At 35.3% G+C, this 15,158-nt stretch overlaps 1 protein-coding gene across 6 annotated transcripts in view; it reads right to left on the reverse strand.

The window, feature by feature from the left end:
- UBR2 (ubiquitin protein ligase E3 component n-recognin 2) overlaps window positions 1-15,158 on the reverse strand; it is a 104,569-nt gene that overhangs the window by 38,547 nt on the left and 50,864 nt on the right. For 4 of the 6 annotated variants that reach the window (XM_018038984.1, XM_018038983.1, XM_018038982.1 and 1 more), the window contains 9 exons: window positions 10,580-10,743; window positions 10,391-10,490; window positions 8,868-8,996; window positions 6,239-6,422; window positions 4,039-4,100; window positions 2,951-3,061; window positions 2,165-2,230; window positions 473-595; window positions 262-325 (listed from right to left, as the gene is read on the reverse strand). In XM_018038984.1, coding sequence (XP_017894473.1) covers window positions 262-325; window positions 473-595; window positions 2,165-2,230; window positions 2,951-3,061; window positions 4,039-4,100; window positions 6,239-6,422; window positions 8,868-8,996; window positions 10,391-10,490; window positions 10,580-10,743 — 1,003 coding nt within the window. Of the gene's footprint in view, window positions 1-261; window positions 326-472; window positions 596-2,164; window positions 2,231-2,950; window positions 3,062-4,038; window positions 4,101-6,238; window positions 6,423-8,867; window positions 8,997-10,390; window positions 10,491-10,579; window positions 10,744-10,926; window positions 11,071-15,158 lie in introns of those variants that run through there. The other 2 variants (XM_018038985.1, XM_018038986.1) reach the window with 2 other exon arrangements.

The following is a 15,158-nucleotide window of genomic DNA, read 5'->3' on the forward strand; positions in this document are numbered from 1 at the left end:
GCCTGCCAACGCAGGGGACATGGGTTCAATTCCTAGCCCGGGCAGATTCCATGTGCCGTGGGGCAACTAAGCCCGTGTGCTACAACTACTGTGCTCTGCAACAAGAGAAGCCACTGCAATGGGAAGCCCGCGCACCTCAACTAGAGAAAGCCCACACACAGCAACAAAGACCCAGCACAGTCAAAATAAATAAATAAAAATTTAAAAAACTTTTAAAAAAGTCAATATAATACATAAATGTTTCAAAATATCCAAACTTACCAACAAGCATTATAATGAGGTAAAGCATTTCTTCTATTAGAGTGTTGTTCTGCTGAACTAAATCCTGAAACCATCGGGGGCAATGGAAGAGAGCAAGTTCAGAGATAAGAATAAGAATCATCTGTATTACCTCAGATGATTAAAATAACCAAAAAGAATGAAAGGCGCTTCTCTAACAATTGTATTGTGGTCTCATAAGGCATGCTCTTACCTTATGGGGAGTCTCAGAACTCATTTTCTTCCCATAATCTGGGGTACTGAAAATCTGATAAAGTTCAAAGCGGCTAAGCATTATCATCAGGAAATGATTTGGATCCATCATGGAGACACCTGTCTTTTTTTAAAATGTATGAAAGAAAGGAAAAGAGGAAGGTCAAAAGGGCTACTAAACAACTAGTGAGACATATTTTGGTTTGCACAAGAGAAAGCAGCTTACTCGTTCATCAATTCTAATAAAAGATGAGGACTCATTTAGCCCCAGTCCTTACTTGTGATAGCTACCAGTGTGGACAGGAATCTATGCTGGTAAAACAAGACACGCCCTGAACCCACATATCATAATAACATGGACTATACGTTCTCTTCCCTTTTAATGCTCTGAATTAGTTGTATCCCTATAAATTCAGTTCAAGGTTTTATGTCAGTGTTGTCACTGTCAGGGGTATGACTCCGAGAGAAATGTGGTATAGTAATAAAACTTTCAGTATTTTTTTTAAATGCATATCCTATTAAACTCTTTTCAAGAACTCAAACTAATTTTTAGTAATCAATGCTATACTAAGAGAAATGCTGGCTTTTAAATATTAGTTTTAATTCTCTTAAAATTCCATTTGCATAGATTCTCAATCAACTTGAATTTTGATTTTTTTGAACCAATAATTTTTTGAAATTTACATTTTGTAACTTATTCTATAATTTCTAAATCCACTCAGCAATAATATGGAAACACTACTTTGTGACAAGCACTGTGCTACATAAATGGACGTAAAAAGGACCAAGAGAGTTGTCACAGTTTAGTGTGGAGGAAGGAGAGGAAATAGGCAACCACAATCCAGAGTTATGAATGCTCTGGTGGGGATAAGCATCATGCTATGGGCCCTCCCCAAAAGGATACACAGCCATGTTTTAGTATGTCAGCTTTCTGGAGAAAGTGATGCTAAACTAAATATGAAGATATGCAGGAAAACAAGACAGGTAGCAAACAGAAAGGAAGAGGGTGGGGTGTACAACCTAGGTAAGGAAAGAAAGAAACGTACAAATTTTAAGACTTAATGCAGTATATGACAAATTCAGGGAGTTTTTAACATAGTTAAGTACTGAAGGCCTTGAAAATCAGTTAGAGGATTTGGGGCTTTATAATCAGAGGACAGTGAAGAAAGGATAGCTTTCAGATTTCTGACTCTAATAACTGTACAGATTGTTGAACAATTCACCAAGGTAGAGAAACTCTGAAGATAGGAAGAAGGTATGGAGGACACAGTCTTTATTTTGAATATGTGAAATACAAGATGTGTTCAGGAAACCAGATGGAAATGTTCAATCAGTTATTTTAGCCATATGAATTTGGAGCTTAGTAGATAAGGGCTAGGCGGCTTCCTTGGTAGCTCAGTGGTAAAATATCCGCCTGTAATGCAGGAGATGCAGGTTCGATCCCTGGGTTGGGAAGATCTCTGGAGAAGGAAACGATAGCCCAGTCCAGTGTTCTTGCCTGAGAAATACCACAGACAGAGGAGCCTGGCGGGGTTACAAAAGAGTCGGACACAACTTAGCGACTAAACAACAACAGATAAGGGGTAGATCGAAGTTACAGATTTGAGAGTGATCCTAAGTGTCTGGGTCCAGTGAAAATAACAAAAAGTAAAACTCCCCCAAACCTTTAAATTTCATGCTTTTAATTCATTACCTGAAGCATTACTATATCCTTATCAAACATTTCACGTCTACATTTCACATTGTGGTAGTAATAAATCTAAAAAAAAAAAACCAAGTAATTATATTGGGTAAACAGGTTTTTATTTGTGCAGTTCTCTCCTCTCCCCACTCACCAAAAGAGCACTGGCTTTTGTGCATGTGAGTATATGAACATGCAAACACACACACACAACGTGATTTCCCCAGCAGTGAATGCTATCTTAATAGAGATTAACTAATTAGAAATTTCCAGATTATAGTATGGAATCTCTATGGAACTTTATGGTTCACATTTTGCAGCCAACTTTCTGGGTCTCCTAATAAAGTTCTTTCAATGAGATTTATGGCTATCAAAAGTAGAGAAAAATCCTATACCAAGTCTTGGTGAGGTTTAAAAATTAAAACCTCAATTTCAGAGCTACACTAACAGAATTTTATCTTTTTTAACCCAATTTTATAACTAAAGTAGGTGAAATCTTGATTTTTCATCATGTTTTTAAAAATATCAAACTTTGTTCTAAAAATGACTTCAAGTGAAAATTAAGTTCATTTCTACTTTTGATATTGTTTCTTAATAAAATATGAATAAAAGCTCTAAGAAATTTTTGGTTTAACATTACATCTATCCTGTCAAACAGTTTTTAATAAAACATTTTTAAGGTTCATTCCCAGCGGCCATTCAATAGTTTTAATATAGATGACTTTCGAAGACTATTACAACCTCCACAGAAACTGAAGAATGGACTGAAAACTCTTCACAAAATTAAAAACCACTTACCTGGTTTACGAGAGAGAAACCGTTTCTTCTCCACATTCCTGCATGTACTTGGGCACATAAAACAAGACATCTAAGAGGGTGTTCTATCAACATGGGTGGGCTAAGTTCACTCTGTGTATACAAAAAAACCACAAAATCTCAACTCTATAAAGAAGACTGGTTTAGAGATGGAAACTATATAAAATACAAGTCAAAATTATTTTAAGGTATGTCTGCATGCTACTTAATTTTATGTGTTGACTTGGCTGGACCATGGTACCCAAGTTTTGATTGCCACCAGTCTAGATGTCACTGTGAAGGCATTTTTTAGATGAACTAGTATTTAAATCAGTACATCTTATGAGTAAAGCACATTACTCTCCATGATATTGGTGGGCCTTTTCCAATAAGCTAGAAGGCCTTAAAAGAAAAGACTGAGGTTTCTCCAAGGATGAAGAAATTCTGCTTCCAGCCTGCCTTTGGATTTCAGACTATAAGATCAACTCTTAATCTGCCAGGTTGCCAGGTTTATTTCAGACTTGCCAAATTCCTTGACTATGTGAGCCAAATCCCTACAATAAATTAATCTGTCTTTTCCTGTATACACACACATATACAAACACACACTCAGGTATACTATGTAATGATTTGATATTTGTAGTTCGATTCCTGGGTCGGGAAGATCCGGTAGAGAAGAGATAGGCTACCCACTTCAGCATTCTTGTGCTTCCCCCGTGGCTCAGCTGGTAAAGAATCCGCCTGCAATGCGGGAGACCTGGGATCGATCCCTCGGTGGGATGAGCCCCTGGAGAAGGGAAAGGCTATACCCACTCCAGTATTCTGGCCTGGAGAATTCCATGGACTGTATAGTCCGTGGGGTGGCAAAGAGTCAGATATGACTAAGCGACTTTCACTTTCACTTTCTTTCACTTTTTCGTAATTATGAAATGATCAACATGGTAAATCTAGCAACCATCTGTCCCCATACAAAGTTATTACAGTATTACTCAGCATATTCCTTATGCTGGATATTGTATTCTCATAACTTATTTATTATCTAACTGGAGGTCTGTAATAAATAGTTACTTTTAAATGTTCACACTACTTACTAGAGGTAGGAGCTCTGGAAATTTATATGCCACTTCACTTTTGCTTAACAACACATGCAAACCTGCATGGAAACAAAGACAGAAGTATCTCTATAGGTAAAAGTCATTTAGATTTAAAAAACAAAAACAAAAACCACTAAATATTTGCTCAACTTTATATCTAACTCCCTTTCTGTGTCTCTTTGGAGACCTATCATATTACACTGTTATTTTCATGAACCTCTGTATTAAAGGCATGCTTAGAAGCAGAGTCTTAATTACATGTATCAACATACACTGATTACATTTTACAGAAGTAAATGTTAGAAGTGCAAACATAGCAAAAGCAGCTAAATAACTATCAAAGCAATTTATATGTTAAACCAATTTTAAGGGTCATAATCGATTGGATCATGAAGTTTGTTCCATTTAAAGTACAGCAGCAAGAGATCCTCCCGGCAACTGAACAGAGAAACTGGCCATGGAATTCAGGTCTGCACCGATTCTGACCTCAGAATTCAGTTCCCCAGAGCTTCCAGTTTAGGATCAAAGCCTCTTTCGCCCCTAATTGCAAAGGGCTTTTCATAGCTCATCCTTAGTTAATTCTGCTAGCTAAGAATTGTCCTATTTATGTTGTTGTCTAAACAGAGAATGCTTTTTACAGTCTCATCAATAGATGCAGGCCGCTTGGTCAAGCCTGGTTTGAAGCTTTCCTCATCCAAGAACACCTGTACTGAGAATCCCATTCTGACAATGTGCACTCAGCCTCCATTAGCACAGCCTCCAAGTTGTTCTTGAACTGCTCTGGGTATGTTTACTTGGCTCTCCAGTTAGATTATAAGCATTCAGGCCAAGGTTTGCCAAACACAGAAAGATAAAATGCTCAAAATATTAGAGGACTGAGGTGGGTAAATACCTCGGCAAAATTAGTACATTTTTAGAGTACTGACTGTTTTCCCTCTGGATCATTATCAGCATTAGCTTCCGCTCAGATTTTCAAAGGGCAGAAAAAATCAGTGGCTGAGTTGGAGACCCACTTTCCTGCATTCTAGTTGAACACTATGCCACACCACCATGCCATCACTTGCCTGTACTGAAGATCAATAGTTCAGCATGCAAGTATCAATACTTATGAAAACAAAACTGGGCATGAACAAGTTACAGGAAAAAGATTTTTGCCTACAATCACAATTTCATTCCTGGTACTTTTTATTGTTCTACTTGTACTATTTAAATTCACATGTCTAAGTTCAATCAAATCACCACAATTTCAATAAGAATCTAAATAAATTGTTGGAATGCTAACATCTATTGGCAAGATAATGTGGTAATGCACAGAACAATGAAAAAAAAAAAAGGCTTCAGAAATGACAGAGGGATTGTTACTACTTATCTCATAGACATTAAAAGGATAATAAAGGAATTTTATGAACAACTCCGTCTCCACATATTTGATAACTCAGACGAAATGGACCAATTTCTTGAAAAACACAAACCACCAAAACTCACACAAGGAGATACAGATAATAGGAACTGTTGTATATCTGCTGAAGAAACTGAATCAATGATTAATTACCTATCAAAAAAGGGAAAGTATCAGTTCCATACTATTTTACTGGTGAATTCTACCAAACATTTAAGAAAAGATACCAATTCTCCAGTCTTTTACACTTGCACACACACACACACACAAACTACTTTCACGTTATTAAATTACTGAGCCACACATTTAAGCTACATTGCAAATTCTGCAATGAGTGAAAATATTTACTTTACTTTTCTACTCTCTGAGTTGAAAACGGAACTAAAGGGAACAGTATGTGAACAGGCTGAGAATTCCTGCACTCAAGAAATGTGGAAGAAAGTTACTATGTCTATAGAGACAGACGAGTGCATATGCAGAGTTTCTGGCTGCCGTGAGGTAGCAGCTTCAAATAGTCGAGCATGTGTAAATAGTGTGTAAATCAGCTACTTACGATTAAAAAGGCCTAATTTGGAACTCACTTCAACCTGATGATTAAAAAATTTATCAATAAGAAACTGCTTAGAGAGAGAGGAAGTCTAGGGTGTTTTCAATTTATTAACAATCACTTAAGTGATAGACTGATCTGAACAAGAACACTTTCAAAATAAAGCTTTGTAAGTATTCAGTAAATACTAACCACAAACGACAATTTAAAAGACAATTTCAGGGTTCCTTTTGTAGGGAAAAATGTTTTACCTGCAAGTAAGCGAGAAACTGGGAGGTGAATGCTAACTTTTTCTTTGGAAACACAGTATCTGATAGTTTCCACTGAATGTCCACAAATGCTTAACGTGACTGGCTGTTCACCATCAGTAAAACCACCATGACACTGCATCAATACAGCAAGGCATTTCTTGTAAGCCTCAATTAACACTTTCTCCTGTAAAAGAGGATTTTATGTTAAGTTTCTACAATATTAAAATAAGAATCTCAAATTCAGTGATGAATATTTACCTCAAATATCAATACGGGCAAACTAAATCTTCCCTTGCAACTTGCTCCCTCTATCCAAGGTCCTGTCTCAGGGAATATCTCTACAGAGGTGCAGAAATCTAGAAGTCATTCTAATATATTCCTTTTCCTCATTCCCCATTTTTTTCTTTAAATTGAGGCATAGTTGATGTACATTTTTATAGATTATATTCCATTTAATTATAAAATATTGACTATATTCTTTGTGTTGTACAATATATTTTTATAGCTTATTTTATACACAGTGGTTTGTACCTCTTAATCTCTCCTATTTTGCCCCTCCTGGTCTTCTTTCTCTCCATTGGTAATCACTAGTTTGTTCTCTGTACCTGTGAGTCTGCTTCTGTTTTATTTTTTAGACTCCACACATAAGTGATTATAGGATTTGTCTTTCTGACTTATTTCACTAAGCATAATACCCTCCAGGGTCCATCAATGTTGTTGCTAATGCAAAATTCCATTCTTTTCCTGGCTGAGTAATATTCTACCACACCTACCCCCTCATTCTTGGGCACTCATCTGCTGGACACTGTATCCTCGCAATTGTGCTGCTGTGAACACTGGAGTCTTGGTCACTCAGTCAAGTCCAGCTCTTTGTGAGTGGACTGTAGCCTCCCAGGCTCATTGGCCAGCATGTATTTCTTCAAATTAGTGTTTCTTTATCTTCAGATAAATACCTAGGAGTGGGATTGCTGCATTTTACGGTGGCTCTATTTTTAGTTTTTGAAGAACTTCCATATTGCTTTCCATTGTGGCTACAACAATTTACATTCACACTAACAGTTGTACAGGTTTCCTTTTCTCCACATCCTCGCCAACATGTGTTATTTGTGTTCTCTGTGATGACAACTATTCTGACACGTGTGAAGTGGTAGCTCATCGTGGTTTGATTTGCATTTCTCTTATGATTAGCAGTGTTAAGCGTCTTTTCATGTGCCTATTGGTCATCTGTATGTCTACCTTGGAAAAATGTCCATTCAGGTCTTCTGCCCATTTTTAAATTGGGCTGTTTTTTTGATACTTTGTTTGTTTTTTTTTTTTTGATATTGAGCTGTATGGGCTGTTTATATATTTTGGATAATAATCCCTTATTGGTCATCTCATTGGCAAATATTTTCTCTTCCTCAGTAGGTTGTGTCTCTGTTTTGTTGATGGTTTTCTTTGCTGTGTGGAAGCTTTTAAGTTTAATTAGGTTCCATTTGTTTATTCTTTTGCTTTTGTTTCCTTTGCCTTAGGAAATACATCCAAAAAATTTACTAAGATTTATGTCAAAGAGTGTTCTATGCTTTCTTCTAGGAGCTTTACGGTTTCCAGTCTTACATTTACGTCTTAATCCAATTTGAGTTTATTCTTTTATACGGTGTGAGGAAATGTTCTAATTTCATTCTTTTACATGCAGCTGTCCAGTTTTCCCAGCATTACTTACTGAAAAAGATCACCTTCTTTCCATGGCATATTGTCTCCTTTGTTGTGGATTAACTGACCATAATTCTGTGGGTTTATTTCTGGCCTCTATTTTCCTCATTCCCCATTGTGCAATCTATTACCAAGCTAGCAACCGCATCCAAAATGCTCTCAAACCTGGCCACTGATGTCTCCAGTCACTGAAAGGAAAGCCAATGTGTCTCCACTGAACTTCCTGCTTCTACTCTTGCCCTCCTCCTTCCGTTATCCACACAGAGTAACTTTCAAAAACATGTAAACTGGATCATGTCACTTTTCTGCTTGGGAGTTTCAAATAGCATCCACTTCAGTCAGAATAAAATTCAGATTTCTGAACATGGCCCTGCAAAGTCATGTCTTCAACCTCTGCTCCAACTACAGCCTCTCACAGCTTCTGGAACAACCATACTCCTCTTCATCAGAGAGCATGATACAGCTTTTCCTCAGTCAGGAATATTCTTTACTCTGATCAGTTAACTCTGACACATAGTTTAGATCTCATGGAAGCCTTCTCTGATCTCCTAACTTACACCTCTCATCTAGATTTTATAGCCAAAGGCGGCCAACACCATTTAAAGACACAGGATAAATGTACTAATAGTAAAATTTCATTTTGGGGTAATTCATAAACTTTTTATATGCTCAAAATCTTGATAGGATTATGGGGAAAAAAAAGAAGACAGCAACATAAGAGAAACGAGCGTGGATTATATCTCCCTCTATTTTCTAATTTCCCTAAGGCTTTAGAATTGTAATTTTTATTGAACGTATAGGTGAAAGAAGAAAATGTGCTATTTTATGAGCATATCATTACTATCCTCTCCAAACTGCCTCATATTTTACTTAGGAAATTGTTTATCTCTGCCCCTCCTCCATTTATCTCCTATCCCTGACCCCAGAAGAGACTCACGTCTAAAGCACACCAGTCTTGTATCATTGAAATGACATGTGTTAATTTCATTTGTAGTGTGAAGGCTGCTTCCCACTCTGGTTCCATTTCAATATGCTGTCCTACTTGACGTGTAATTGGATCCATTCCCTTAAAAGAAGTGAAAAGATTTTAAATAAATTAAAATTACATTTGTTCTTCTACATAGAAACTTAAGAAATAATGTAGAAGAAATATATACTGATTACAAAAAAGTTTTAACAGGAAGTTTCAAGCAGTATGAGAAGTCCAACTTCTTAAATTACATGTTTATATAATATTCCCTAAAATTTTATAAAGAAAAAAATCCCAGTAAAATATAGAATGAATTACTTTAGAGGCAATCTTCTACATGTTTTAGACAATAAAATTTGTACTTCACTGCAACAATCCTTCAAAATTTCCTTTTTAGTTCTATCATCTATAGAAAAAACTGTCAGAAGAAATTTGACAGGCTTTTAAAATGCTATTGAATTTATAAATATGTTCTATAAAATGATAAAATAAAATTTTTATATTTATTTTTAACTTGCAACTGCAAGTTTTCAGAGTCTGAAGGAAAGCAAAACTAGAAAAAGATAAACAGCTTTTAATACAAAAAAATACACCTCTTTAGAAACTAGCCTAACTACCCTGGTGTAACAGAACTAATTAAATGATGGAAAATATATGACATTTTGAGTATTCTAATTAACCAAGGTAGCTACTGTTTCTACAGGCACAAAGCAAAAAACAGAAGTACTATAATAAATTTAACATCCATTAAACTACCACATAACATGAGAACTAGAATATATCCTAAAAAGGACAGGTACTAAGGAAAGCATGATATTGCTCATGTTTTCTGAAATGTTCTCTATCTTTTTGCAGCCAGGGGAATCCCCTGGCTGTCTAGTGGCTAGGACTAGTGCTCTCACTGCTGAGGTTTGATCCCTGGTTGGGGACTGAAATCCCACATGCCTCAAGTTATAGCTAAAAACAAACAAAACAACAACAACAAAAACTGGTTAACTATACCAATTAATTTGTTTCTAGATTTTATTTTGTATACAGAGGTGTATCCAAAAAGAAAGTTAAATGGGGCAGCTGGTGAGGAGAGTTCTATACTATATCATATAAATATGGCATCCATGAAACAAAAAAGAAATACGGAAACATTAAAAAAACACATAAACATAGCTTCTTAACTAAGCTGACAATGCTTCCATTCAAGCATATTCAAAACAAAACAACTAACTTGAAGCCCCCAAAGAAAGAACATTAATAGTAACCAAATACAAAAGAACAGCAGATGTCAGAATCTCTGCTGGGATCTCATGTATTCTACACCTTTCTAAGAGTTTCCAATTAAGAGGAGCTTCTTGGTCCAAATTGTAGCTATCCAAACTATTCTTTTAAAAATATGCCCAGAATGAAAAAAATGCAAACAGAAAGATATTTAGATCAGTGAGCCAAAAAGGAAAAAGTAAACGTTTCCCTTTTGAAATGTATCCATTTATACATACCTGCATACATTTGAGTAATTCCAAAAAGGCATCAAATCCTTCCAGGAACTTCTGCCTCAGACCATCTGACCATTCAGCTGGTTTGCTAATTAACACATACCTGAACAAGATAAAAACAGCAATGAGTATACGAATAAACAATGACCTTTTACAAGTTGCAACTGGTTTAACAACTAAACAAAAACTTACTTGAGATCTAAAATAAGACTCTGAACCCTCCTAAACTTAAAGGCTTGTAAAGCAGTATATCGTTCAAACTGAAATCTGCCTTGGACATCTCGATGCCTCAAATGATCCATGAAAGTCTTAATGATAGTGGTCATCAGGTTTTCTTCTGTGATAAGCATCCGAGCCTAAGACAAAGTATATCAGAATACACGGTAATAAAAACCTATTTACCACAAAGCTTAAAAAAAAAAGTCACCAACAGTGGCTAGCTCTTTCAGTTTAGACCTTTTTCAATACAACTATATAATATCATAATATCATAAATGCATTATTGTGTATTTCTAAATAACAATTACTTACTCCAATTGCCACGTGTATGAAGCAACAATTATATCACGGAGAAAGATGCCAGAATGTAAGGAGACAGATCCAAGGCTCATTATTCAAAGACAATTCAGGGTGGGGGATCTGAACCAGGCTGCAAATTTTCCTTAACTGAGACATTTAGACACCTATAATGGTATGGTATAATTATTCTAGGATCCACAGGCTTATATCACAGATTCTGTAGAACTCAGTATGAAATATGAAACCATATTTCTTTTAATCTTAGTTGAGATTTATTTTTTGTTTCTATGTATAGATATACATATCTATGTATTTTTGAATAAGCAAATACACTTAAATGATGCAAAAAAAGTAAAAAAGGTAGTCTCTTAGCTCCCAAGTTCCCCTTTCAAAGGCAATGTTTGTTAGCAGTTTTCTTACATATACTTCCAGAGGTCGTGTGTGTATAACATATACATGTATGCATACATACACACATATATATATATACATTTATAGTATACATGTTATTAAGTAGATATAAGTATGAGTATGTAAAATGATCTCTGCCCTCTGCCTCCTGCCCAAAGGATAGCATATTATAAACACTGTTCTGCACTTGGCGTTTCACCTGATGTATTTTGGAGATTATTCCATACCAGTTAACATAAATTCTCTCATTCTTTTTAACTGTCACAACTATTCTCTTCTATCATACTTTATTAGCCAGGTCCTTTACTGGTGAGCATTTGGGTTTTTCCCAATCTTATGCTATTTATCACAAAAGATACTGCAACAATTATTTACTGTGTACAGCTGCAAGGAGATTCAGAAAATAATTTCCTAGAAGTGAATTACTGGGTTAAGGTAATATACATTATAATTTTTAACTGCTATCACTAAACTCCAAATTGTCAACTGAAAGAAGACAAAGATGTCAAAGAAGAAAAGATGCCTAATGTAGAGGTTTTAAGTGGTAAAGTCATCAGATAAGGAGAAAACCTATTAATGTACAGTTAAATATCCCTTTGAAAAACTCTTAAATCATCATCTCATTGCCAGGACTTAGGCTCCAAGAAGCTCAAAGTCAATAGGATTAATTTATGTTAATTTTCCTAGACAGTGAAGACTATAGTTCATGTTTGAAGGAGGAGAGGAATTGACAAGTAAAATGATTTTCCTTCTTGTTTGCTGTATTAGTCAATTTTGAGACAATTAAATGAGTATATGCAATTTCACTGACTTAAGAAAAACTTCTAGTCTCAGGGGACAAGCTTTTACTATCTTGCCATCAAGCACACTGTTTGCTTTCAATTTTTACTTTTTGTTTTGCTCTTAGGTACTTTATCAGATTAAAGAAATTCTTTTATTCCTATTTCATTTTATTAATTTGTTTTAAATCATGAATTCTGGATAAGCATCTGATATGACCAATTTTCCTCCTTTTTGTCTGTTAATAAGCTCTTTTATGCAAGCTGATTTTGTTTTCAAATGGTATACTACTCTTGTCTTAAAGAAATAAAACAAACTTGGTTATGATACATTATCCTTTTCCCATATTGCTTGATTCTGTCTGCAATTCAATTTCAGTTTTGGTAATAAGATTACAGAGGATGTCATTAAATTGTCAAGTATATTCTTTCTCTGTTTTCTAGGAAAAGTTATATAAGACAGGTATTATTTTTTTCTTAAATATTTGGAAGAATTTCCCAGTATAGCCTTTGGGCCTGGGGACTTCCATGTGAGCAGATTTTTATATTAATTAAAATTTCTATTTCTTGTTTCTCTTGTAATAACCGGTGTTTTTTTCTTAGGGATCTGTTTATCTCATCTAGATTTCCAATTATATTAACTGGATCCTAATATTGCCTATTTTCTATTTGAAATCTATAAGATTTGTAGCTTTTGCAATCCTTTTTAAATTAAAATTTTTTCTATTTTTCTTATTAGACTTTCTAGAGATCTATCTCCCACCAGTTTTGCTTTTCTTATCCTCAAAGAAAAACTTTTTGTACATTTTGTTCTGTTAATTTGTGTTCTTTACTATTTCCCTTTTTCTACTTCCTTTAGATAAAAGACAGAAGGAGCTGTATTACAATGGCCTTCAAGGTCTGGCACTGTCTACTCCCATCACACCCCATCCCCAAACTCAGTGACCTCACGGATCATTCTCCTCCTCAGTCACTCTAGCAACATTGGCCTGATTTGGGTTTTTTCTTCTAAAATGTCAAGTGCACATTCACCTCAGAACTTTGCATTTGCTATTTTTCTCTGCTGAGGAGACTCTTCCACCAGCTAGGCACATCACTTACTCCCTCATGTCTCTGTTCAAACACCATCTCTCCAAGAGGCTTTTTTTGGAAAACCTTGTATAAAATATGACCCTTTCACTGTCACTCTCTAACCTTTTAATCTGCTTTCCTACTTTATAGCACTTCTCAACGACCTTTATTTGTAAGTAGTATAACATACATGTATCTCTTCTTAGTTAAGATTGTAAATTCCATGGGAACAAGGTCTTTTGTCTTTTTTGTTTATTGCTCTACTTATCTCCAGAGCCTCAAACAATGCCTAGTTAATAAAAATTCTAAATAAATATGCTCTGAATTACAAATACATGTTATTTTTCTAGCGTTTCTAGCTAAAGGAGTCAGGTAAGAAGCAAACATAAAAAATTGAAATATTAGAAAAAAACAAAAATTATTATATGCAGATTACTAGAAATTCTAAGGAATTAACAAAATATTAGAGAAAATGTTAATAAGAAAACCGGATAGAAGATGGATATATAAAAATCAGTAGTTCTTAATATATTATCCATAATGAGATTAAAACTGTGAGTAATTTGTAATAGTGTCAAAAATATAAAACATAAAACACTTTTAGGACAAATTATGTTCCTAGATGGGGATATTCAATATTGCAAAAATATCAGTTCTTCCCAAATTATCTATAATTAAAACATTTTTTCAGTCAAAAACTCTAACATGTTTTTGAAACTGACATTTATTTCTGTTTGTTGTTGTTTAGTCATCAAGTCATGTCTGACTCTTTTAAGACCCCATGGGCTATAGCCCACCAGGTTCTTCTGTCCACAGGATTTTCCAGGCAAGAATACTGCAGTGGGTTACCATTTCCTTCTCCAGTGGATCTTCCCGACCCAGGGACTGAACTTGCATCTCCTGTGCTGCCAAGAGGATTCTTTAACACTGAGCCAGTAGGTTTTTAGTCAAAAACCCTAATATGTGTCTTTGTTTTTTGAAATTGACAAAATGATTTTAGTCCTTAAAAAAAAAGGCCTAAAATAATTAAGAAAATTTTTTTTCTTTTTTTTAGCTCAGTTCTTATATTTACTTGCATCAGGGTTTAGTTGCAGCATATGGGCTCTTTATTTGCTGCGTGTGGGGTCTAGTTCCCCAAGCAGAGACTGAACCCGGGCCCCTCGTATTGGTGGTAGTTGGGGGGGCAGCACACAAAGTCTTTGCCACTGAACCACGCGGAAGTCCCAAGAAATTTCTTGGAAAGAATAATAAAAGGAGATCTAGAGCTCAATAAAATATTAAAATGGAATATTAAGTTAAAATTGTTCAAACTGAGCACTGGCATGGAAATGGACAAAAGGATCAATGAGGGAGAAATGCAGGTTTGATTACACATGGGACTGTCTCAGAAGCTTCTCAAACTTACTGCTGACTAAACTGAAAGCAATACTTGCCCTCTTTACAAGTTCTACTCATTCTCCAAAACTTCCTATGCAAGTGGCAGAGAAATCTACTTGGTTACAACCAAAAACCCAAGAATCACCTTCACGTTTTCCCCTCAAACCCAATAATCAACGACTCACCAAACCCAATATCCCTGAAACCCAAAGTGTGGTTGTTTAGTAGATTTCACTGCTTACATCTCTCTCACAACTTCTATACCCTTTGCCACAATCCCTAACAGGCTGCCCACAAGCACTACTGCCGCAGCAAATTTGTTCTCCAAATTACAAAAAGCTTCATCTTTTAAAAATCACAAATGTGATGATGTAAGTGCCACTTTAAACTCTTCAATGCCTTCCAATGCTCTTAAGATAAAAATAAAAATCCTTAATTTGGACCAAAATATCTCATTAGTGGGTAAATAGACTTCAGATAGCTTCAGCTGTGTTAGAATACACCTTTGAATATAAAAGTATCTGAAGAAAAAACAGTCATTAAAAAAAGAAGCTGGAACAGACACCTTATTAATAAAATAAGTGTAGCATACTCTTACAGAGAAGGCAATGGCA

This window comes from Capra hircus, chromosome 23 (genome assembly GCF_001704415.2).
Source record: "Capra hircus breed San Clemente chromosome 23, ASM170441v1, whole genome shotgun sequence".
NCBI lineage: Eukaryota > Metazoa > Chordata > Mammalia > Artiodactyla > Bovidae > Capra > Capra hircus.